Source organism: Carettochelys insculpta, chromosome 1 (genome assembly GCF_033958435.1).
Source record: "Carettochelys insculpta isolate YL-2023 chromosome 1, ASM3395843v1, whole genome shotgun sequence".
Taxonomy (NCBI): domain Eukaryota; kingdom Metazoa; phylum Chordata; order Testudines; family Carettochelyidae; genus Carettochelys; species Carettochelys insculpta.
This window is the reverse complement of record NC_134137.1, coordinates 203,922,871-203,949,415: the sequence shown is the minus strand read 5'-3', so window position 1 is coordinate 203,949,415 and position 26,545 is coordinate 203,922,871. Positions and strand designations below refer to the sequence as shown.

General features: G+C 49.1%; 1 protein-coding gene across 1 annotated transcript; it reads left to right on the top strand.

The window, feature by feature from the left end:
- Positions 1 to 662: 662 nt before the first annotated feature.
- CD101 (CD101 molecule) lies at positions 663 to 25,837 on the top strand. Its single transcript, XM_074983486.1, is given in 10 exon segments — positions 663 to 708; positions 4,616 to 4,993; positions 6,094 to 6,507; positions 8,704 to 9,090; positions 11,125 to 11,499; positions 13,115 to 13,528; positions 21,560 to 21,973; positions 22,549 to 22,750; positions 22,752 to 22,954; positions 25,566 to 25,837. Coding segments are annotated over 10 exon segments (3,105 nt in total).
- Positions 25,838 to 26,545: the final 708 nt, after the last annotated feature.

The following is a 26,545-nucleotide window of genomic DNA, read 5'->3' as shown; positions in this document are numbered from 1 at the left end:
TTTGTATTGCTGCTCAGCTCCTGCTGGGAACAATAGTGTGATGGTAGCCAAATCCCGGGGTGTTTGTTAATGGAATCTCTGGCTCTTCTTGCTCTGCTGCATGAGGGTGGGTGGACAGAGGATCTGTTTGCTTAGCTAGTTGGTGAGGGTGTCCCCTTTTTTAGGTTTTTGCTTTGATTTAACAACACAACCAACAACGTTGGTGTGACCCCACTGTCTGGCACAGGAGGTTGCGTAATAAGCCTTTTTTGTGGCAGTCGCAGTGACAAGCGAGAGGCAGGGTGATAGCTGTCATTTGCTGTATAGCATTCACTGCTGTACGGACAGCTGAGAAACCACAGTTCCTACACCGAGAGGCTTACAGCCTAAGCAGGCTGCACACCCTGTGTACAGGGTGGGATGTCACGAAAGCAGGATGAGGTGATGGGGGCATTTGGCACGTAACATCTTGGTTTCATGGCTGTGCACCGGGGTCCTGCCTTTTCGGCGCTGAAAAAAAGTCACTTTGCCAGCCTCTTTTGGTCCCTCCTTTTAAAAACGGGAAGCCACGGCACGAGCCGGCTGCCTTCCTCCTACTGGCTCTTGACAGGGCTTGGTGACTGCAGCTGTCTGAGAACTTCCTGCCACCTGCAAGGGAAGGGAGCCGTCTGTCCCTGTTTGCAATGGGGTCTGTCCAGCGCTTGGCAGCTTCGCTCATCTTTTTCCTTGGTGAGTGTTTTGGAGCTTGCTGGCTTTCCCCTCTGCTCTGCGCTTTCAAGGAGGGGGTGCGGTAGAGGGCTTGGACCTGCAAGCCGTCCCCTCCTTTGGCGCCTCTCAGGGAGGATTCTGCTCTGTGGGTTCTGGCTGTGTCATGGGTCCTCTGTTGTGCTGACCACTGCAGCTGGCAATGAGGCGTGCTAGGACTCAGCAGTGACAGGGATTGCCCCTCTCAGCAGCTCAACATGGCCCAGCATGGGAGCACTGTGGGGGTATGTCAGCATGGATAGGCAGGACTGCTTTCTGCCTGCCTCCTCTTATTGCTTCCCCTTGTTGTGCTCTCCCTTCGGAGGTAGCTCCCGATCTCCCCCTCCAGCAGTCCCTGCTCCCCCACCTTTTCTATCCATGGACCTGGTCCTCTCCCAGCTGAAAAAACCACAACCAAAAATGGTGGCACTACGGTGGCCTTTGCTACCATCCCATTGCACATGCTGCCTGTGGGCAACAGCCCCTTCCCTGCCCTGTCTTGGCTACTTGCACTGTAAGTGCTCTAAGGCAGGCCCCTGCTGCTGTCGGTACAGTGCTTAGCTCAGTGAGGCCTCAGCCGTGGTCGGCCTGTGGTTAATATGATGATGATCTCTCCAAAATAATGGTAAAACTCCCTTCTCTTTCAGTGGGGTAGGATCTGGCCCGTTTTGTACAAATGCCTAGCACACGTTACATGGCCTTGCTGCATATCTCTATGTATCATTAGTTTATGCTGGACCTGTACATTGCACTATAAGTTCCATCCCAGCTTAATTTGGCCCAGTGCCTCCCTGGTGAGTTGCACCAGTTATTATTGGTCCTTTTGCTTATGTTGCTATTGGTACTTTACTCGGGGACAAAAGGCTTATCCCCACATGAAGTTCTGCCGGTACAGCACAGGATGTGACTCTAAGGGCTGGAGTTACACCGGTGGAATTTCTCAGGTAGACACCGTGTTCCAGAATATGAGCACCTCTCTCTGGGTTCGCGTAATCTATCTCCGAGGACCACATTGGCGGTGTCCACACAGAGAGCTAGTCTGGCATGACCATGCTGGCCAGTATGCCTGAGTAAGTAAGCCCTTTTGCGGCCGCTCAGCTAAAATGTAGAGGAAAAGAACTTTCCCTGAGAACTCCACTTGTAATGAGGGGACAAAAACTACAAGCTGACTAGATGACCTTATCTCTTCCCTTTCACATGCCACCCAGGCCACCCGCAGTCAGAAGAGAGATGGGCCATATGGCTAAGGGGTGAACTGCCCTGGCAAGCTATTCACCTCTGCTGGGATGTTTTTGCTACCTGGTCTGATGAGGCCTCATTTGGCACATCTCATCACCTGGCACGTTCTTATAGCTTGGTGGTCTCCAACCAGAGAATCAGGATCTGATAGGGCCTAGAGCCTCTGACAGGCGTTTCTCACTGATTTGGCTGGGAGGTGATCACACGCTGGCCTTTTGTCTGCCCTTTGCCCCACTGCTGTGCTACTCCTGCCTTGGAGCTGCCCCCTGGGAGCGTCCTGCTTGCTCTGCAGAGTGAGGAAGACAGAGGCGGGGAACAAAGACGTCAGGGTGTCCCCACAGTCCCTGTACCCTGTCTCTCCAGAAAGGGGGAGCACAACAGGGCTTGGGATGGAGGCAGCTTGTTGGCTGCTGCGCTTATGTCAGAATATGCTCAGCATACCTGAAGGGGCAATGTGAATCTCTGTCACGCTCACGCACATGTCTCAGGCACACAAAAAATCTCTCTTGTTAATGCTAAGCTCCCAACCCGGCACATGACTGTGAGTTTGGTGCTGTCGTTATGACATCTTTCACTTCTTCCAGGGTGTGTTATTTTAGGTTTTGTGACGGGTTTGTGTGTTTGGTCATTTTTATTTCTTCCCTATGCTTAAATGTAATGTAATGCTTTGAGTGGTGAGATCTGAAATGGCTGACTCGTCGTGACTGGCATACTTATCCCTACTGGTGGAGCACATCTGCGCATTACCTCAGTATTGGTGCACCTAACAAAAGTCAGCCCCACTGAGTTTTTCCATCCAAGTGCAGCACGCTGGGCAAGAGCTCTGGGAATCAGGCTCCTCTCCAGGAGGCGCCTGCAGCCAGGTTGGGAGACTGGCCATTAACAATCCAGCCGGGCTAAGGCAGACTCCCCGCTGCCTTGGCCTTGTGCTGGAAGCAGCTGGCACGTCGCTGCAGCTAGGCAGGGCAGGGAGCCTCCAGGCTCCAGCTTTGCTGCCAGGCGCCGCTTCCTGCAACTCCCATTGGATGGGAATCGGGAGCCATGGCCGGGGGGAGGGAATAGGGGTGGTGCTTGCAAATAAGGGGCAGTGTGGAGGCGCTTGCTCCTCCCTCCAGGAGCCACTGCTTGACACACTGGCTGCTTTTGGGAGTGGCACAGGGCCAGGACAGATGTGAGTCTTCCTTAGCCCCAGCCCCACCCCCTGCGCCCCCACCTGACGTAAGTGTTGCCAGGACAGAGACCTCATCCTGAACCCCCAGCCCAGTCCTGAAGCCCTTCCTGCACCCCGGCCCCAAGCCCCTCCTGCATCCAAACTCCTTCCCAGAGCCTTCTGTCTGAATCCCTTCCTGCCCCTAGAGCCCCACCCACGCACCGAACCCCTTGGCCCAAGACCAGCGCCTGCACCCCATCCCACTGCTCTAGCCTGGTGAGAGTGAATGAGGATAGGGGAGTGAGTGAGCAGGGCAAGGAAGGAGGCAAGGGAAGGGGGTTTGGGTTTGAAGGAGCTTGACTGAGTTAAATTCAGAAAGGGATCTTGTGCTTAAAAAGGCTGGCGCTCACTCTTCTAGCTGTTTTCTGATAGCAGACCAGGCTTGTCCCCCCGCATGGCAGTTGCAGCCCAGCAGTACCTAATCTGTCCATGCTGGCTAAGGACAGCGGTTTTCTTTGCCCTCACTCAAACTTTCCTTGTCCTACTGAGAGGCCGTTCTGAAACCTGCTCGCCTCAGCTGTGTTACCTACAGGCTAATCACGCCCAGTTCTCCTAGCATCTTCCTAGCACCCCCTACTGAAACCTGTTATCCTCTTTGGTGCGCTCCTCTGAACTGGCCCTCCTTTGTCTCATTAAAACTTCAGTGCGCACTTTTGCTCTCCCCTCCAAACAGCAATGCCAACGAGGGCAGATGTTCGCAAAGGGGTAGTGTGGTGAGTCTTTAGTGTCGTGAATAACAAGCAGTCCTATGGCACCTTAGAGACTAACAAGTTTGTTAGGTCATGCGCTTTGGAGGGTAAAACCCAGAATAATCATTAAAAAGAGGCTTCTTCTTAGAATGTGAGGCTCTCTGTTTAAACATGCAGTTACTGCGGTTGTGCATGCCAGCTGGTTATCAGCACACGTAAATAAGAGTTGTGCCGATACAGGTTGAACCTCTTATCTGGCACGCTCAAGATCTGACCGGTGCCGGATGAGAGAATTTGTTGGATGATGGGAGGTCAATATTGCTCACACATTACCAACACTTCCCCTGCTCACTGGGCACTCAGAAGACATTTGGGGTAAATTACAGCTAAATAACAGCGCAGAACACAGAGCCAGGACTGGTGGCTGTAAGCAAACTTTATGGGACCACGGAAACTTGGCCACACCCATGATAACTGGTCATCCAGCTAACTAAAATCATGCCAGATACCAGATGCTGCTGGATGAAAGAGTTCCAGATTAGAGAGGTTCAACCTGTTCCTGATTTGCTTTCACCATTGTGGCAAGTGTGCAAGTGAATTAAGCCTGTGGCTGCAAGCACCATCCTTCTGCAACTCAGGTTACCTATCTGTTTAAAACCCAAGTCTCCTCTTTTGGGATGCGCCTCTAGAAGGACTTGCATTGCCATAGATAGGAACCACGTAACATTGCTGCCCTTTCATTCCTTATAAGCAGGCCTCTGCGTTGGCCAAAGAGTAGTGCTGGTGCAGGAAGGACCTCTTTACCGGGCTAGAGGTTATCACATCACCATCTGGTGCAATGTCAGCGGCTATCAGGGTCCCTCAGAGCAGAATTTCCAGTGGTCCATTTACCGGCCATCTGCCCCAGAGCGGGAAGTGCAGATTATCAGCACCATGGATCCCTCTTTCCCTTACGCCATCTACACCCAGCGCGTGCGGAGTGGGGAGATCTACCTAGAGCGGGTACAAGGGGACTCGGTTCTGCTGCACATCACGGAGCTGCAGGATCAGGACGCTGGCGAGTACGAGTGTCACACGCCCAACACTGACGAGAGATACTTGGGGAGCTACAGCGCCAAGACAAACCTCTCAGGTAAGCCTGCTAGCCTCACACTCGCCATCCAGCCACCTTCCACCTGGGGCTCTGAGGCACTGGGAGGGATAAAATGGTGGTTCCATGTTGGCAGTGAAGCCCAGTACAGCATCCTGTTTAGTGAAGGGAAAGGCCAGTGAACTTCAGGGCCTAAAAAGCACAGGGGCATCATTTGGCTGCACCCCCACCCCTGCTACTGCACACCTCCGAAGAGTAGAGAGGGAGATGGTGGGGGAAGGTGGCTATTCCCTGCCTTGGAGGGAAAGAGCACATGGTGTGGTATTGGGACAGGAGTTGAGTAGGGCCCCTTAGCTAGTCCTTCCCTTCTTCCTCCTTCATGTTTCTTTCTTAGTGACTCCTCTCTTCCCCACAGCCAGCAAAGGGGAAAGCCAGGGCAGCTGCCTCCCTTCTGTTGGTTAAGGAAGGGGAGCTGTGCTCTCCACACCCTACTTTGAACCCCCTAGTCATGCCAAAACTCCAGCTGGTCTTATCAAAATGTTTTCATGGGTACAAAGGCCCCCCAGACTGACGTCTGGCATCCCTTAAGCCAGGCCTGGAGGACACAGGGTCCCTCTGATGCGATTTGGATGTCCATAGATGTTTCAGAAAGGCTACCTATCTGAAGGGACACCTTTGGGAAGTGGGAGATGGCTGTGGGAGGGGGCATGACAGGGAAGGAGAAGCAAAGGAAAATGCCTTATTCTGAACTCTCCTACACAAATGGTGATGCAACATTCCCTGGAGAGAAATGCACCGCGGTAACTTTAGTGGGAGCTTTGGGGTATCACCCCCATTTTTCCCTTTGTCTTTGTGGTGTACCTCCCCACTCTACACCTGAGTCTCTTGGGAGTCAGTCAGCACTGCCCCAGGTTGACTGAAGAGGGCACAAGAGAGGGATGCAGCAAAGAAGACATGCTCTGTCTGCCCACCATGGCACTGAGCCCTTAGTGCATTGGCTACAATCAGCAGTAAAAGCTGCTGCCGCCAGAATGGGAATCCCTGCACCAGGAGGAGAGTGTGGCTGATAGGCATAGATAGTTTGTCTAAGCACAGAATTGTTCCACTTGTGACCAGCATGGCTGTGTCTTTGTTGCGTTTAGTGATCCCCGACACCCTCTCGGCCACCATGGCACCGCAGGAACTCACCCGAGTGGAAGGAGATCCGCTAGAGCTCACCTGTGAGGTGTCAAAATCTACAGCTCAGCACACCCACCTTTCTATTGCCTGGTACCATCTCCAGGAATCAGGAGATGATCAGGCTATGGTGATCCTTTCCCTGTCTACGGATTTCATCTTAACTCCAGGCTTCTCCTACTCCCAGAGGTTTTTGTCAGATGTCCATCTAGACAAGGTTGGGGAGACCACATACAAGCTGTCTATTGGCAGAGTGCAGCCCTCTGACCAGGGCCAAATATACTGTGAAGCAGTTGAGTGGATTCAGGATCCAGGTGGGATTTGGAAAGATATAGCCCGGAAACAAACAAAAAGGACATCACTGACTGTCAGTAGCCAAGGTAAGATGTTTAATACCCATTGGTAACACACTCTGTAACAATAAACATTTTATAAAACGATTCAGCTCCCATTTGAGGGGCTCAAGAGGTATCTTAACTCATGAGCTTACCCTTTCAACAATAATGCCTTTGCATAGTTGAGAGACAGGCCAGCTGCATATTCCAGCCTAAAGCCTCTTTACCTATCAAGTCATTAAACCACCGCACAAAATGTCACAACAGCGTTACCATGAACAAGAATTCTGAAGTGCCAGGTCCTATCACAGTTGACTGGCAGGCGCTCTAGGCAGGAGACAGAATGGCTCCAAATGTGCTAAATTTCTATGTTTGATGATCAGATGTTCTCCGGGGAGGGAAGGGATAATGCAATATTGCCTGCCCCAAATAGTCAAAAATCATGAGTTAATCCCCGACAAATTTTAAAATCAGGTTAAAAATCATGATTTTTTTAAAAACAAACTTTAGATTCTTATTTGCTGTTGGGAACCTTTTAAGGTTCACATTTTCAAGCTTTTCGCTGTAACCATGTAGGTTAGAAACCTTTTTTTTTTTCCTCCCCTGAAAGCTGAGGTTCTCATATGATCCCCTGACTTCAGGTGCTGGGGCTTTAAGAAAAAACACCAAATAGCATAAAACTTTTTCATAAAATTGTGAGATGTGGCATCACCAACATTTTCCCAGGTACAAGTGAATACAACACTCTCAGTGACTGGTGGGTACAGCCCTGACGCATTGGTGTGCAAGAAGATTATGTCAAGGACAGAGGTAGCATGGAGGAAGGAGAGAAGGGAGCAGGGTAGGTAGACATAGGATGGTGTGAGAAAGCTAAAGCAATCAGATAGAAAAGAGCTTCACGAAGGATGCTCTTGAAGGTGAGGACAAAAGTTGGAGCTTGCTGAGGAACTCTGTGATGAGGTCTAACTAGGGAAGTGATGAGATAGGAATGGTGCACAAGGAAGGTTATCACAAATGTATTTTGGAAAAGGGAAATGATTTGAGATATGATGTGGCCAGAGAAAAGGAGGGTGTTGATGGTTGAGGTTAGAAAAGACCATGGTTTGAGTTAAAGTTAGTGGCCTGAGTGGGGAAGAAATAACAGGTTTTAGAGACAGAGAGGGTCTATACACTATCAAAACAAAAAGCAGTCAAGTAGCACTTTAAAGACTAGCCAGATAGTTTATGAGGTGAGCTTTTGTGGGACAGACCCACTTCTTCAGACCAGAGCCAGACCAGAACAGACTCAATATTTAAGGCACAGAGAACCAAACTTACTTTATACCATTATTTGAACTTGGACACCTCTTGAGCTTATTATTCCTATAAACTATTCAGGCAATATTTGGGAATATCAAGCATATGTACAACAATCAGGATGTTCCTTCTTTAACTGTTTATGAACCAAATATTTAAAACCATAGGTTAATTTTTTTTTGCAATGAATAATTAAAACAACTGTAAAATTCACAATTAACTGCATTTTTATCTTTGGACAATAATAAAAGGGAAGTAGCCGTGTTAGTCTGTAGTTTAACAAAACAGACAAATAGTCATGTAGCACCTCAAAGACTAACAAACTAATTTATTAGGTCAATGAGCTTTCGTGGGGCAGACCCACTTCTTCACATCCGGAGAAGTGAGTCTGCCCCACGAAAGCTCATGACCTAATAAATTATTTTGTTAGTCTTAAAAGTGCTACGTGACTGCTTGTTTGGTTTGGACAATAATGTCTATGGTATTTCCCTTGAAGGTAGGCATTTCCTGTGTCACATTAATCAATGTAGTCAAAGCCATGGTCATGTTAAAATGTGATATGTGTATAGAGAGATATGTTCTGTACTTCATTTTTTGTCTGGAATTCTCATTGACTTCATGAGTTCCATGCATGGGAGTTTGACAGAGGTCATACTGTCTGGTCATTCAGCTCCGATCCTTTTCTATTAAAATCTTGTCCTGACTCCCCTTTGGGCTTTCTTTCACTTCTAAGAATTTCTGGGATATGGCTCAGCAAAGGTGATAATTAGGCTAAGTTGTGTGAGACCTAAAACTACTTTGCCGTCCAAAAGGAGAGAATCTTACCCAAAGAAAATTGAGTAAAGGACTCATAGGATAGAGGTCACTCCTGAATCTAATGAAGCTAGGAAAGGAAAGTTGAACAGGACTTCTTGACATACTAATCTTGCTTTTGTTTTCCCACAGACAGAGATTTCCAAGTTACTATTGCAGCTGTTGAAAGCTCCCTTGCTGAAGGGAAGCCCTTGCAAGTAGATTGCTCTGTGAATGCCCAGAATAGCCAGAACCAATGGTTCCAAGTAGTTTGGCTTGTCAACGGAGTAGAAGTAGCCAGGATAGACCCACAGGGGGTATGGACCTTGAAGAATGATTATGAAAAGAGAGCTGCCCTGGGACAGCTCCAACTGGTGAAGAAAAACAGTGAGATGTATAGCCTCAGAGTATACCAGGTGGGACTGGCAGACAAAGGCACATACAGCTGTCAGGTTTCAGAGATGGAGAAGGCTTCAAGAGGCTTTTCCACCATCCAGATCAAGACATCGTCGGGCGTTGATGTCAACGTGAAGCCAATAGGTCAGTAAAACCAAATGACCTTTCTTCTGTGTGAAATATGAAAAAGGTCCCTTGTTTGAGTGCCATTGCTATTTGGTCACCTGCCTTAGCATTAGCCAGTCCACAGGGAAGTTGTCCCCCAAAAGGGAGCAGGTTGCTGTAGTACTCAGTACACTGATAGAAACCAAATATTCCTTTGCTGTTTAGTGCAGGAGAGCTGTGTGTGCCAGAATGAAGAGTGAGTCTCAAATTCAGTGTCTACACCAATGTATAGAGTCCTTCCCACAGAGTGCCCGGGTGATCTGCTTCCCCTTTTCAGTAGGTATAAGAGTCTTCTGACTCTCATGTACAAGCCACGTTGCAGTTCCCACCGCTACTCCTGCGGTAGCTGCCTGTGCCCGCAGGGTCACCGAGATCCCACCTTTTGTAGGATCATTCCCAATTGCATCAGGGCCCTCAGCTTACTGCCTTTTGAAGCTATGCATATGCATGGCGCAACTGTTGTTTAAAATGTAGGGAGACATGGGGAGGGGAAGGTGGGGCTGTTTTCCCTACCCCAAAAATAAATTCAAACCAAGCCGGGCTGATGAGGGATTACTCTGAGCATGCTTTCCAAAGGTTTTGCTCCCGGATCATGAGATTCACTCCCTCTTCCTCCCTTGCCCCATTGCCTCCATGTGCTGTACATGACTTTAAACATTAGTACCAGGTAATGGTCCCGGGTTCCAGTATTAATACAGCTCTGTTTGGGGCTATTACTGTAAAATACTTCAGGATTATTTCTGAAGGCCAGGTTGGCTAAATGAGCTTTACTGGGGAGCCTCCTGATGACTACTTCTGCCAGTGCCTGCTATTCAACCCAGCATTGCAAAAGCAGAAAACCATCACCACAGTGTGCCTGTAAATAAACTATCATGCATGGTTACAGCACTAAACTGGGATTCAATTCCGAGCTGTGCACCAGTGACCTTAAGCAAGTCTCTTCCTCTCTCTGTACCTCAGTTTGCCATTCGTACAATGGGAACAATAACACTGCACTCCTCCCACCCGGCACCTGCCTGTTCAGACTGGACGCTCTTTGGGCCAGAGACTGTCTTGTATGATGCACGTGTATGTGTGTGGCACAATGAAGCCGCTGTCTTAGCTGGGTCTTCTAGTGCTGCTGGAACACATAACAATTAATAATGAGGGCCACGTACATATAGGTCTAGAGTCCACTCTACATGAATACCCAAGCTGGAAGAGTTCTTACTATTTCCATTATTACCTGGTTCATGCAATGATGCTGTGTGAATTTTGCAACTATGCTAGGTGAAGAAAGGTATCTGATCATTGTACTTTTACCATCCAGTCGTGCCTGGGACACGCACTTTATTCCTCATCCTTCGGTGTCTCTGCAAGTATTGACTAGTTTTTCCCACTCCCATCTGACCTTCCTTAGGACCTCAGCTCCCTCCCCAAAGGACACCTCACTTACTCACATGCTCTTGTAACAGAGGCAATTGCTCTTTTGTCAGCGGCTGTTCCTCGCTGTACCCTTGGGTGAAAGCTGGCATGGGGAGTCAACCACCACTACTGCAGGCCTCTTGTAGCCTTGAGGCTCATAAATGCTCTTTAGTGCCCACAGGCACTCAGGTACCATGGTGATGGGCACAGTACAAGAACTTGAGGAGAATAATTTGTTTTCTTTGCTCTATTTGTCATAACTCTTCCTATCCCTTAATAAAAACCCCTTGTAAAATGAAATCTAAATGCCTCTGGGTCAGCTGTGAAGAGCTGACAAGAGGCATGGCCATGATGGAGCCCAGAATTCACCTGTCTCAGAGCAGCAGGGAGTGTGAGTCACTCTGCCAGCTGAGTGGGTTCACTGAAACATTCCCTCATGTGATGGCTCCAGTAATGCCCCTGGCAGAAAGAAATGCATTGCCCGGTACTGAATAGATGGCTCAACATTTCCAGACAATTCCTCATATTGTTGATACTGCAATTTACTTGGGTGTAACAGAAGGCTCCTGGCTAGCTTGGGAAGGTAATTGTGTCTGTTTTTGTTCACAGAAAGCCACATGCGAGTGTCTGTGCTCAGCAGCAAAAGGCAGGTCGTGGAAGGAGACCCCTTGGTCCTTCACTGTGAGGTGAGCGGCACAACAAGTCCACTCTCTGTGAACTGGTGGCACCTACAAAAGAGCGGGAATCAGCCAGAGCACGTAGTTAGGATGGAACGGGATGGCACACTGAGGCCCGGCTCCTCCTACGAGGCACGCAGTGCTAACGGAGACCTCCGACTGGAGAAGATGAACTCCTCCACGTTCACCTTCGTGATTTACAACACCTCAGCTGCCAGTGATGGAGGGTCTTACAAATGTGAAGTGACAGAGCTGGATAGGAACTTGAAACAGGCGCAAGAAACATCAGTAGTAATTAGCCCTCTCGGTAAGTTGATAGAATCCCCTCCTTATCTTACCATTGGATGATATTATAGCATAGGTAATGTGGCCTACCGGTTAAAATACAGGCCTGGAAAGGCAGAGATCTGCATTCTGTCCCAAGCTCTGCCACTGGCTTGCTATGTGTCCTTAAGGCCACCTGTTCATAGCTATGTGCTTCAGTTTCCCCACCTGCAAAAATTTTGGTGTGGGGGGAAACAACCTGACCGTCTGCCAAGCAGTCTGTTTTGAGAAGTTATCAGTGAAATCTCCTCTGAGATTCCTGAATGCCAGGCACTGTGTAAGTACCTATTACTACCTAGCAGGAACCCTTTGGGGTCCTCAGCTTCTTGAAACATGGAGTGCTTCATCTATTGCCATAATTGTTTATGGAAATGAAACAACCAAAGGTCTGGCTGAGTTGTACCATAAGAGTTCTTGGTGAGAGGCTCTTGAGTTTGGACCACTCTTTGCCCAGTAGCTTGGTTAACTTTTCCAAGTAAGCCCCTTTTCTTTTCTCCCTTTTGGCTGTTGAGGAGAGTGTGGGCTGAAGCGAAGACATATGATCACCTTTCTTTCCGCCCATGTTATGACATTTAACATAAGGGATAGGCACCCATAGCACTGGGTGGGCCATTGTGTTTTAGATCTTTGTTTTAAATATGTAAATAAACATTGCAGATGAATAATGGGGAAAGCAGGCTTGGCAAAATGAAGCACCTACTGTTAATCCAAAATAGACCCTTCCGTTAGCACAGTGATGGGATCCCAGCCTGCACTGCAGGGCAGGACTGATGTATGGTACTGGCAGAGCTGCAGGAGGAACCCAAGACTGTCTCCATTGCAGACCCTGTGCTGGCAGTGTCGCCTAGTGTAGTCGCAGTGTACGCTGACAGATTTTTTTCCCGCCTGTGCAGGAATGCTGTCTCCCTGAGAGATGGCAGCTGTGCTGCCAGGAGCATTCCAATTCCACTGTCGATGCAGCTGCGTCCCCTCCGGGAGTTTATTCGTATAGCTTTGTCACTAGGGGGTGTGGTTTTTCACACCCTCATCCACACAGCTGTGCCAGTATAAACGTCTAGATCTGGCCCAAAGCTGGAACAGGAGAAGATGCTGCAGCGTGAAATGTCAGCACCGTGCCAGAGCGGTGCACAGGGTCAGGACTGGAACAGGTCGGTGCCCAAAAGGAGTGAAATGCGTTAGCCAAATGAAAAGTCACAGGAACGGGAGAGCAGGGAATGACGTTAATCGTATAGCGGTTGTGTTGCCAGTGTTTGTATGCTCCTGAATAGCTGACAGTGTGGGGGGCCCACAGAGAAGTAGCACTGAGGGCTAAGGATGGAGCAAGGTGTGTTGGAAGAGCTGTGGAATGGCAGGGAAGCTGAGTCAATGTTGCCCTGCTTCGTGATCAGAAGTGTGGTGTTTGCTTGCCGGTATCAGGAGCCCAAAGTTGACTCGTAAAAGAAACAGCTGAACCCCAAATGACCCACTCAATGCGGGGTTAGCCCCTAGCAGGAGGGGACAGTGTTGCATGTTAAGGTATGAAAGCAGGGACAATGACTGTGCAATCTCTGTTATAACCCTACAAAACCTGTGCCAATGGTGTGCCTCCTCATTCACAGGTTTGGAGTTGAGCGCCACGCTGGTAAGCCGAACAGCACATGTCAAATTTACTCAGGATTTTGAACTGTTCTGCCAAGTCTCTGCCCCCTATCTCATCACCCAAGTGCCAGTATCCATAACTTGGCAATTTCAGCCCATCCCAGGGGCTAATGGCTATCAACAACTGGTCAAAATCATGCCCGCTGGCATCGAGTGGGGGACCGCCCTACCTCACTTTCAGAAGAAGACCAGAGTCGCACAATCTGCATCTTCCTACCAACTGCTAATCCATAGTGCTGCAGAGCAGGATGCAGGAAGGTACAGGTGCGAGGTGGAGGTCTGGAGAAGAAGCTCCCTGCAAGCAGGACACACCGCTGTGGCAGCAGATGCTGCTGTGACATCCAACACTGTGGAAGTAAAAGTCAACCCACCAGGTGAGCAGCAGCACAGTTTTCTCAGAGCAGCTTCTTGTCAGGTGACTTGTATAAATAATCCAAAAAGAATGTAATTAGCAGTTACTGTGTCCCCGTGATCTGAAAACTGCTAGAACCCCTCGGGGCTGGGCCACAGCACCAAGGCCACGGCAGTAGGTGTTGCTTGGAATAATTCTGCCTCGTCCAGCATGGTTGTTACATACTTTTAAAAAGTGAACTAAGTACGGGGGAGCCAAGGCTTCTGTTTATCCATAGAATGGGACACAGCACCCCTCCCCTTACTAGTGAGCTTTATTCCCAACCTCTGGAGTAAAGAGGAGAGTTCAGTCCCTGGCCTATTCCGTCTTTGGCACTGCTCGAATAGAAAACCGGGCCAGAAGAGGAGGTTCTGAGATATGTAAACCTCCTTATTTCACTGCAGGCTGAACCTTTCTAGTCCAGAACCCTTGGGACCTGACCGGTGCTGGACAAGAGAATTTGCCAGGCCACAGGCGGTCAGTATTGTCTAGCAGCATTACCAACACTTCCCCTGCTCACTGGGCTCTTAGAAGACATTTGGGGTAAATTCAGCTAAACAACAGCACAGAACACTGAGAGCCAGGGCTGGTGGCTGGACACAAATGGGACCACTGGAAACTTGGCCACCCCCATGATAAGTGGCACCCGGCTAACTAAAATCATACCGGATTACAGATGTTGCTGGCTAGGACTGTGGCCATGTTGCCATGGGGATCTTCTAGTATCAGTTCTGTTAATGACAAATTGTAAAGCTTTTTTTTGTGTGAAATATTTTCAGTTTTTACACTTAACGGAAGGCCATGTCTCCGGTTAAACTGCTACAGCTTCAGTGTTGTATCTGTGCCACTGTCGTGCTTTCGCGTTGATACTCATGACAGAGATAGAAGAGGTTCCCTACTTGCTGCAGTTAATCTACCTCCCTGGGCAATGGTGCCTATGTCAATGAACACTTCAGTCAACCTTGCCCTGCCTCCACTGGTGCTTAGCTCAGCTTAATTCAGAGGCAGTGGTCCCTGTAAGATGAGTGCCCTGTTGGAGGCCCAGGAGAAATTCAGATGCCACCCAGCTAATTAGCAGGGTGCCCACAGCGGGCTGCATATGTTTCTATTGGTGGTGCACATCCACACATGCCTTGGTGCAAGTAACAAAATTTATTCCCTCCATGGATAGAAATAAATAGCAGGAACGCTGTTCAGAGGGGTGGATTTTTCACACCCTTACGTCACGTAGCTGGGTTGATGCAACTTTTTAGTGTAGACCTGGACTTTGGCTTTTCGGGAATGCAGTGCCATGAACTGAAATCTTGAGCTTTTTATGATGGTAAGTGATGGGCTTGTTGTAGCATATGTTTAATACGTCCTTCTCTGTTCAGCCCCCCGGCCTTGGTCGCCTGTAGGGTCGCTGCACATTGCTGCACTTTTCCCTTCCCTGAGGATATGGCCATTATGACTCTCTGGTCTGCATCTGGAATAAAGACTTCCAGTGCACACGAGCACCCTGAAGTCAAACAAGGGGTTATAGTGAACAGCAGACTTAAATTTGTAATCTGAAATGGCAGCCCGAACACACCAGCGGGAGATGAAAGATGACTTATGCAGCATAGGCACTTGTACCTAAAGCAAAGGCTAGGCTTACTCTGTGTGCCCCCAGGATGGTGCATTCGTTCCTGGACGCTGCTGTATTGGAAAGAGAAGAGCAATGGAAATGAACAGGGGGAATGGAGGGACTGACTGGAAAGTTAGCTGTGTTCTGTTTCGCTAAGAGAGGGCCATAAGCTTATGACTAGCTGGTGGAGGCAAGTACCAGAGTGGGTGTTAGAGGGACTGGGGAAGGATGAGTAACCTAGGAATGAAACTGAATTTAAAAACTCAGGCGGCAGATGAGTAAAAAATCGACAATGAAGCCTAGTAGCTAAGTAATATTGGCAGGTGGAAGACAGGAGCTCCGTTGTTTGGTGCACGTAGATGGAACGGAGCCTGGATGTATATCTCTGGAAAATGAGGGGGAAGAAACAATTTTGCCTTTAAAGGAGGAGACTAGAGTATAACAGAACAGATGACTTTCACCTCCATTTTAGGCCCTGACAGACTAACAGTTCAGCATCCTACCTCCTTAGGATGACCAATACCCAGTGCTTCAGCAGAAGCTTAAATCTACCCATAATGCACCTTAACACTGTCCTAGGGAGATGGATAAAGCTCCTTTCTAGCGCTTCCATTTTGTGTGTGTGTGCGTGTGTGAGTGTGAGAGAGAGAGAGTGCAACTCGGTTCTTCTCCATGATACCTCAGCTGCTCCCCAGCTCGTCAGAGCAGAAAGCACACTGTCAGCAGGCAGGATTCAAAGCATTCTGCTTAGTTAATTACATTGAAATTGGTTCTTTTTTCGCTTTCATGGTGGAAAGCGGCCTCGTCTACTTTTTATAGTAATTAAACTTTTACGGTGTGTTCAGGAAAGACAGAAGCCTTAAAGCAAAAGGGGTGTGGGGTTTTAGCAAGCATTGTGAGGAACTTTAGAGGTGTTACAACAGAAATTTCTCTCCTGGGACTCAAGTGTCCCTTGTTAACAGCAGCCTGTGGGAGCATATTTCCCATGTGAGCTCTACAGAACCAGAGTGGGAGCCTGGACCCTTCAGTGTCACACCATGAGCTGTTTTATAGTGCGAACTAAAGAGACTGCCTCTAGAGCTGAGAACAGTAGCGGGCCTGGATCTTCTGTGGATCAGGCACAGACGGCACAACACGCTGATCAGCACAATACAAAAGCCACAGCCTTTCAGGAGAAGAAATGAGGGCAAATGGTATAAAGAGGAAAGTGGAAGTGAAAATAGTGGGAATGTGACTGTATAACTAGACTGGGAGGCTGGAACTGACAGCTATGTGTGATATCACAGCCTTTGCCTTTTTCTCATTTTACAAATAGCGCTTCCAGCCATAGGTTACTACTCCTGAGATTAGAGCGACTAGTTGTATGCTGACTCGATCAGCACCTTCTGTTAAGCCACCACACGCCTTCCTCTGACTGCAGATGTTCCCGTGCCATCTGACATCTGCCTAATTTTGAAAGCCTTGTCATTTGGCTCCTCGCTGCCTGAGGCAGCAACACCTTCCCTCTCTTCTGCCGCAAGAGCTGGGATCTGCTACTGCTCAATCCCACACTTCAAACCTGCTGGCAAGATATTCTGAGGGAGCTGCCTTTTAACTCTGGAATTTCTTTGCACTTGTAGTCAGAGAGAGGCAGAGCCTGTGTCAGCCGTCAGGGCACAGAATAAAACTCCCAGCTCTACGCTGAGGGCAGGGAACATTTCAGCTACATTTAGCAGTTAGTGTCTGGGGCTGAGTCTGTTTTAGGTTAGGATGAACTAATCTGCACTACATGAGATTTGTGCTATCACCCAGACCTAGCTCAGATGGGTGCATTTTTAAAGAGGGAGAAATAAAGAAATGAAGTAAAATCTAAGTCCTGACCATGCTCAGCTCTGCTTAGCCCAGGGGCTCTGATGTGGAGCAGTCAGAGGGCTGTGTGGCAGCGGGGACAGACTACCAAAGTAGGTGATGTTTGGGACAGAAATGCACTTGCTCCTTTTTGTTGCCTACCCTTGCTGTGTATTCACACAGCAGCAGCCCTAGCCATTTTGCTGCCCAGGGTGGAAAATGGTTTTTTGGGCAACTATTCCTCTCCTCTCTTCCTCTTCCCAGGCGCTTAGCCAAAAAAGTCAGAGTTACAATGGCTCACCAGTGGGAGTGGAGAAAATGTGTTGGGGGGGCAGCCCGGCGCACCCCCTGGAAGCTGGTGCCCAGAGCAGCTGCCCTGTTGGCCCAGCCCTAGAAACACCCCTGTATTTACCACCCCCGTAGTACCTTCAAGGCACAAATGTCACCTGCTGTGAAATACAGAGCAGCAAAACATCCTGCTTTCCCCTGGACTTCTTGCTTCCATCACCCCTTAGTGACCCCTCTGGCTGTAGGATCCAAAGTCCTGCTGCTGCTCTCGGTCTGCTGTGGCAGCCTGCGAAAAGCAGGGCTGCAGAACATACCATTTCCACCCACCTGAAACATTTATGAAGCCATTCCCGGCACTGAGGAGGCCAGAGTGCGTCTTCCATTGGAGAGCAACATGCACTAATGTCTCCCACGGGATTTGGGATGAGTGTGTTGGGGCTGGGCATGAGGCGGGGGAAAGGGGGGATGCAGATGCATTGCATAGGGAAAGGAAGCTGGGGATAAAGGAGGGGACTTAGCTAGCAGCTCTGAGAGGGAAACAGAGACACCACACAAGCCTCAAGAAGGGTTGGGGAGGATCTCTGAGTCGAGGAGGGGCAACAATGACCTCTGAAGAGAGTCACTCCTCTTTGGCTGAAGAACTGGGGAGCTGTAGCATCTGGGTTTAGCTGGTCAGGGTAAACAGAAAGGCTGGGGGAGCAGGGTTTTTTTGGGTCACTGGCTGACATACAATGGAGCTCCAGGAGGGAAGGAAAAGGAGAAGGGGCACCATGAGGTGCTGGCATAGATGAAGGGGCCTCTGTGAATATCTGTGAGTTCTGAGAAGGTGCTGAGGAGAATCTCAAAGCTCGGAGGAAATAGGGGGAGGGAATAGTATAGGCGAGGGATCCTGAGAGAAGATAGGCTATCCGGGCACCAGATGTAAAGAGGGCGGTGACAGGAGCTTTCAGAGAAGTGGGGAAGGAATGGAGGATGTTGGGGCAGGAATCAGGCCAGGAGGCCAAGGGCTTTGCTCCTGGGTAATAGACGGTGGTGACAAGCTCCCATGTCTCCCAGTAAAATCTGTGGGAGCTGAGGAAACTCAGTACCTTACAGTAACAGGGCCATAATGCTCACTTGGTGAGTGAGTAGTTCACTGGTGTTTCGGACTCTCGCTGAAACGCATGCATGTGTATTTGTAGCGTTGTCTTGTTCCCAGAGTGATAGGCTATTGAATGCCACACACCTCATCTACATCTGCAAAGGCAAATGTTTCTGCCTACTTGAGCTCCCCCAAGCGTCCCTGGTAGGATTAAAGACCCCAGAGCTGATTTCCATCCTCCCCAGTCCTCCGTATGTTCAGTATTTGGCAGTGCAGTTCAGCCCTCCCTGCCACAGTGGCCAGCAGAGAACACATATGTCCCAACTGAATATATGAGTAAGGGGGCTGGGGCTGGGGAGCAGAAGCTTTCTGTATGGACAACAGATTCTCTTTTGCCAGATCCTCTCCCACCCCAAAACGGTGATCAGATCCCAACTGTAAGGTTAAAATCTCCCCAGGCCAACCCATCCAGACCTAAAGCATCTGGGATGCGAAAGTTTCTCTATATCCTAAGCTCCTGCTGTCTAAGGCCCAGCCTACATAAAAGGGGAAAGTCGAATTAAGATACGCCACTCCAGCAAAGTTAATGACACAGCTGGAGTCCATGTACTTTAATTCACGGTCCCCACTGCTGGAGGCTGACAGGAGCAAATTTTCCCTTCAACTTCCTTTACTCCTCCCAAGGAGCAGAAATATCTGAGCTGACGGGGCACCCACTGAGTTTGATTTAGTGCTTCCCTCCCAGATGTGCAAAATGGAACTCCAAAAGATCAACCACAGCAGCATCGCTCTTCCCTTTAGAGTAGTGAAGCGATACTCTAAAGCCTAGTCCCAACGACCCCTGGGTATCAATGCTGCAGTGATGATCATACACCAGCCGTCAATTTCTCACGTCTCTTGAAGAAGCCACAGATCTGTCTCCAAGTAGGCTCCCTGCAACACCGGTCCTCCAGCAAGACCAGGAAAGTAGCTAGCATCAATGGGAGGGTGGCCCCTGTTGACCTTACCACACACAAGACACTACGATGAGCATGTCAACCTTAGCTGTGCCATTTGTGTAGCTGAAGTAAACCAATAGTGTGGGTAAACGTAGGCGAGGTCTGAAAAGGGAAAGAAAGGGAAGGAGAACAGTCCCAGAAGATGTGATCTCCTTGCTTCAAGGCTAGGCTGCCCATTTCATATAAATGGGACTTTATCAAGCAGCATGTAGGGGTGGGGTTGAGGCTGTGTGCCTGGGGGTTGGGAGGACTGTGTGTTCACTGCTTTTTATCGCTTTCCCAGTTAAATTAACAGCTGGTGATGCAGTTGGGTCTAAGCCCCATAAACAGAGGTTGCATTCTCAGGGTACACCCAGGTATGGTTCCAATGAGATGCGGAATTGAACAGAGATCAGCATGTTTATTTTGCTGGCACTAGAGCCATTCAGTACTTAATTGAACAATTACCGGGTATAATGCCTAGGACCATTCAGAAACTCATTACCAGACTTCTAGTTATTAACCAAGGCAGACAGCTGAGGCAGGAAGCATTAGTGAAGCCCAGGAAGGCTCTTTAGTTTGTCTGAGATGAAAGGCCCTCATTGGTTGGTTTCCAAAGCTACACTTTAGTGTTAATTCATCTCCTCCTCCTGTCCCACAGCTCCACCTAAGAGGACAACACCAGTGGGATCTGCATTTTCTGTGTGTTCCCCCCGCATTGTCAGTTCATGGCATCAGTCCCATGCTAGCACTGCCACGGGAAAAAAGGGGTAGACATCAAGAAGGCCCATGAATTGCTTGGGATGGTACCCAAGAGTATGGATAAGTAATGGGATTGACTGGCTGGGGAAATTTTCAGAAAGTGGGGATAGCAGAACAGTCGCCTAAGGGAAGGACTGGAAGCCCTGTGATGTGACACCATTTACAACTAAATTGTACTGCCGATATTAAAGTAAGGGAAATAACCCTGGAGCAGAACAATTCTGCCTGGTCATGGAGATGGCTGGGTGACTGTAAAAGGGTGAGCATCCCATTAAGGGCAGTAAGGACTGTAGTGGTGGTGTGACCCTTATGTTCTAGGACTTTGCCTTCACTAGGTCTCCATCCATTCTACAGAGCTAGCTGTTGGAAGGAGGAAGATTGCTCCAGGACAGGAGTTAAGGCTTGGAGGAAACCGTGGCTGTTGTTTCCTTAAGAGTCTAGGACCAGGAACCTTACAGAGCTCTGCTCTTTACCAGGAACTGGCATGCCCACTGAGGACTGTGTATGTTCAGTTTCTGCTGTCAGAGCAGGTGAGATGTGAGAGACAGAAGGTGTGCCTGCTAACTCTCCTAGCCTGAGGGGGACCGGACCGATTAGGGAAAGGGCCAGTTGGAGAAGAAACTGGCTGGCCTAAATTTTAACTCCACCTCCTGTCTTAAGGTGAGACTGAGGGAGTTTGAAATACAAGCCAGCTGCAGGAGGAGAGTGAGGGCCTCCTGAGCAGAGAAAAAGCTTGCCCCCTGTCCTGGGCTTTTACATGGGCCCAGAGTGGGTGTGAACTTAAGTGACAAAAGACATTGTCTTCTGTAGAATGAATTGATAAACTAGCTGCCACAGGGGTGTTACATGTTTGAACTCATCCAGTCCGAGTCACAGACTGAGCTGGCCTGAGAGAACAGAGGCAGGATGCTGCAGAACCACACTTGGCCAGCAGGAGGTGCTGCAAGTCAGGCTAGTCCTTTGCCAGTGGCCATGGAGATCTTCCCTCTCTGACTTCCATGATTTTCATGGGCGTGGTCCTTTAGCAGTGATCGGGAACAGGTATGCCTGTGCAGGTCAGCTTGCTGTGGGATTGCTCCTCAGTGCTTGAATGCACGCGTGTTGGTTTGTTCTTGCAGGGCTACTTGTGAAGACTGAGTTGCACACACAGTTTTGTTATTGTAAGTTCACTCACAGGGGCTTTGCAAAGGAAAAACAGGTTTAAAGGTATGTTTTTTTAATTACCAGAACTCTAAAAGGAAGTAGACTGGAATTTGGGCCTGGCCTCTTTCATAATGTGTGATTTCTAACACTCAAACAGAGCTTTAGGTGTCATTTCAGCCTTGTTCCCGCCAGAGTCTCATGGCTCCTCCTCTCCTACATGCTAGCTTCATAAGTCTTCATTTCAGGAAATGTATCCCTTTCCTGCTGGTGTTCTAGTACTCGTGCCTACCTAGTAACTGGTTTTTATTTGTTTGTTTGTTTTTTATGTAGACAGCAAGCTTAGAGTAGACACAAAAGACAGATGTTTGGAGCTCTCTGGCAACACAGACACGGAAATTGAATGCAGAGTCATATCATTGACCCAGAGGGATTCTCAGTTGGCTGTTACCTGGTACTTCCTACCTCCTTCTCCAGCTGATGCAGCCCCACTGCAAATTGTGAGGACCAATTACAGCAACATCCTGGACTATGGGCCAGAGTTCAGCTCTCCGATGCAGAAATCTAAATTCCACAGTGAGAGGGTCTCTGGTGACCTCTTCTGGCTGCGTATTTCGACTGTGAATCATGGTGACCGAGGCAGGTATTACTGCCAGGTGGAGGAGTGGCTCTGGTCAGCAGACCGGGGCTGGTACAGAGGTGGGAAGAAGGAATCGGGACAGACCAGGCTGGAGTTCAAGATTTCAGGTGAATAAGCTGGCCCAGAAGGGTTCCCTGAAGCATGAGATTGGCTTTTCTTTATCACAGCAGCATAGGAAGCAAAGGCTGGATCCCCAGCTGCCTTGAGCTCATGCATGCCACGGCTATGGTGAGAGGCATCCCTTGGTTAGTTAGGCAAGATGGAACCATCCCTTCGGGATTACTTCTTCTCACTCCCATTATGCCCTCTCCCTGGCTCAGTGTGTCCTGCAGGCTGAAGCCCTGAGCGATTAGGAAGCCTGTGAACCTCGTGGTGCAGGGGTCACCTGCCCAAGAGCACAGGTGGGGCAATGGAGGCAGGGGCTGGAGCTTTGCCTGAACACTACCAGGGAACTTAGTACTTGCAGTAGGAGGAGCCATGAGCAGGTCAGATGACTTCCCATGACCCCTGACAAAATGTGATTCCAGTTCTTAAATGAGACCCCTTTAACAAGCCATCCACCCGCCCTCCCGACATACTGTGCAGAGACTCAGATCAGCCTCAGACAAGCCTGTGTGGGTCTCTTTGAACTGTGGAGTGCAGCTCCCAAATGAAGGTCTTTTCCACTTGCCTCCCCCACCAGAAAACGAGCTCCATGTAGCAAAACCGAACCATACCGTCACGGCCACTGAGAATGAAGAGGTGGCCATGGGCTGCCTCCTGCAGAGCCCTTCCCAACCAGCCTCTCTCTTCTCTGCCATCTGGTTCCTTAGTTTGGTGCACTCTGGGATAAATACCTTGATGAAAGTGCAGCCCAACAGCATGGTGGAGTATGCCAAGGGGGAGGCTGGGGAGGCTGTACCTTCGCCGCTTATCCCTTAGTGACTTCAGGCTGGCGCTGCAGAGTGTGGAGCTGGGTGACGCTGGGGTGTACCACTGCCAGGTGCAGGAGTGGCAGCAGGACAGCGGCGGAGCTTGGGCTCCGTGGGAGTCTGAACTGTTCGGGAACACGAGGCTCACTGTGATGCTTCTGGGAAACACCCCTCCCCGCCCCCCCGGGCTGTTCCTAGTTCTCCTGCATATGACTTTCCTCTTCTCCAGCAAACAGCTGCTGCATCTCAGCAACGTTCCCGTGCTACAAGGGGCTGAGGGGTGAGAAAAGGGGAGAACAACTACAACAGCCGGGACTACTGCACCCAGGGTTCAGGTGCAGCAGGACTAGTCTGCTGTGGGGAAGGGAGACGGAGCTACGTGGGAGATGAAGGGCCAGAAATGCAGGGGGTACTGCTGGTTGGTATGTATGGAACAGGCAAGGACAGAGGAGGACTCGCCAGCAGAATATATGCGTCATGTTATTTTTGTTCCTCAACCCCCCAGTTTCCTGACACCTCTCTTCTCTTTCCCTGTGATCATAGCCGATGACCTGCAGGTGCACATTGGAACTTCAGCAGCTGTGCTGCAAGAGAACCAGGGGGACCTCCACCTAGAGTGCAACCTGACCTCAGGATCACCCAGCAATAGGAGCATCGCCTTCTCTGTCAGCTGGTGGAGAATGACCGGGGAAGGCAAAGAAGAGTTACTCAGTGTGAAACCCAGCTCTGTGTTTCAGTACGGCCCTACCACCACCAGCAGCATCAGGGACCGGCTGCGGTTTGAGAGGCTTGGGGAGTTGCAGTACAAGCTGACCCTGCTAAGGCCTAAGGTGTCTGACAGCGGGGACTATCAGTGCCATGGGGAGATGTGGGTGCTCAGCCCTGGGCGTGGCTGGTATGAGAGGACCAAACGGCACTCAGAGAACGTCACTGTGCTGATTCATCCAGCAGGTAACCAATGAGCAACTCTCTAAGTGCTTCCCAGACCTCACCCTTGTTTCCAGCCCTGCCAGGTAACAATCGGAGACGGGGACAAAACAAACCCCGGAACTGAATGTCATGGAATTTACTTGGGGGGATCCAGACTCAGTCCCATCGCTCTCCTTTGGCTCTCAAATGGGCCCAGTCCATGGGTACATACCTCAAACTCTGGGCTTAGACCTGCAAAGTGCTGAGCCCTGACTCCAGTCCAGAATAGCACTTTATCCCATGCTGATCTTTAAGCATGTGAACAGCCCCACTGACAGCCAAGGGATTAATCTTGTGCTCAAGTGCCAGGCTGGATTGACCATTCAGTGCCTTGCTAGATCAAGCCTTCAGGGTTGTGATCTGAATCTTGGTGCCTGAACCTCTGTTTTTGTTAGGCTCAGGGTTTTTTTGGAAAAATTTTGGAAAGACCAGGGCATTCATTCAGTTTGGGTGCTCATCTGAACCTCTAGAGATTGCGAAAAGCCCCTGGAAATCCCCCTGGAAATCCAGGTTTTCTTGGTGACACTTTCAGTCCTGTCTGTTTCTGGTGGGGCCAACTTTGAGAACAACTTTCCTTCTGGGGGTGAGCTAGAGTGCAGTTGAGGCCTGGACAAAATTCAGAAATGAGGAGGGATTCTACAGCAATGAAAGAGAATGAACAAAAACCAAAGATTTCAAACTCATGCAGTGTGTTTAGGGAGGTGCTCAGGATTTATGTAATGCATCCCCCTCTGTAGCTAGGATCTCAGCCATCCTCCGAACAGGGAGCTAACTTTCTATTGTACTGGGATGTTTCTAGCCAGTCCTGAGTCAGTAATATTTATTAACCCTCGGTGTTGTTGCTGGGTGAATAGACATTGCTGAAAATGTCACAAGGAATTTGCATTTATATTTTTGCCAATTAGTTTTCTATCCTCAATATTGTGATTTCCACAACATTCCAAGAGATGGGATAGTTTTCACAATGACACACACAAACTTGGAAGTACCACTCACTTGAAAAAATATATGCCCGCGTCCTGCTGAGTATGATCTCTCAGAGGGCATGTGGTCTAGAGGAATGAGGCTGGGTAGTTTAAATTCTAGTTCCTGTGCTAACACCGCCTGGCCTAAAGAAGTCTTACATATCACCTTTACTTTTAGGAAGGAGGGTAAATTCTTCCCATTCTACTGATGAGAGAACTGAGCCTCAGCGTCACAAAGTGACTTTCCCAGTCAAACACAGAAAGTCGGTGTCAGAACCAAGACTAGACATCAGGTTGCTTGACTTATAGGGCTTTCCTAGCCCACTACACCACATGGTCTTCTAGTCATTTCAGAAACAATTGTAGATCAAAAATCCAATAGATCCAGCCCCAAGCTCACACACAGCCTATAGTAATTGGTTTGGGTGTTTATAGGATAAAGGGAGAACTAAAGGAAAGAAACAAATTTCAAACTGCTTAGAATACACCAAAGGGACACTGTGATCATCTGTGGTAATGCAGGCCACAGGTGAAATTTCTGTGACCTGTATTATATAGCTCAATGGAAACTGCTGATTTACCAAAACCAAACGTTTATTATAAAGGGCATATGAGAGAGACAGAAACTCACCGTGCTGGTTGAGCTGGGATGCAGGAGGCTGACATTCAAGCCCCTGCTGTGAATAAAAAAAAGCAGGGACATAAACATTGTCCTCCTGTATCTTGTGCATCCGACATGAGTGCTGTAACCACTGGTACTGGCTGTGATCGCCCATTCGTGCTGGAAATGTGGAACAACAGAAGGAGTTTGTAGAATTAGCTGCTGTGTCCAACTGTTTTCTGCTTTTTGGCAGAGTCAACAATTGCTTCCAGAGTCTGCTCATCTCCATTCCTGCTCCACTTTGTCCTAGTTTACCCTCTGATTCTCTTCCTTGGCCTGGTTGCTGCTCTTCTCTGCTTGCTGTACGTGAAGACGAGGCAGACTCCCAAGGACTCCGGCTATCAAAAGAAAGGAAAGGAGCTGTGGATGGATTTGAAAGGGCCTCGAGAGGTTGAACCCACTGATTCTGACCCTAATATGCAGGAGGAAGAAATGAATAATCTGAAGCAGGAAGAGAAGGACTGACTACTCGGGAGACGGGGGCATGGGACTGTGGGCGGCTGTTCAGCGTCACATGCTCTGAACGCTTGAAAATGTGTGCTTTCGTTCAGTCACCTTCCAGTGGCAAAGCTAAGAAGCAACAGGAGACAGACTGGATGGCTAAGATAAGAGGGACAGGAGCTTTCTTGTCTCTCTACCCGCAGAGCTGCCTATGTGGCCCCCTTCCCATAATAGCAGTTTTGAGGCATTCATAATATTAATCAATTTATCCTTGCAAAACCCCTGGGTGGAAGAAAAGCACTGTCTCCATTTTCTGATGGAGCTCTGAGGCACTGAGAGGTCAAGGCTGAGATTTGGACACCTAATTCCTGTTAACTTTAATAGGAATCAGGCATCTAAATTCCAGACGTGAGTTTGAAAGTCTCAGGCTATGTCTGCGCTACCCCAGAAGATCGATCCACTCAGGGTCGGGCTTCCAGGGTTCGATTCTGAGCAGCAAGTATGGATGTGTGAACTCGAGCTCTCTGCAGGGGTTGACTGTGACCCCCGTCTCCTCGTGAGACACAAGAGGTAAGGAAAGTTAATGGGAGAGTTTCTCTCATCGACCTTCCCCTGTATAGACAGACAAGTTAGCTGATTGCAGGTACGTCAATTTGAGCTACACAATTGGTGTAGCTAGAATTGCATATCTGCGGTCAACTTTTGTAGTCTAGTGTAGACGTAGCCTGGGCC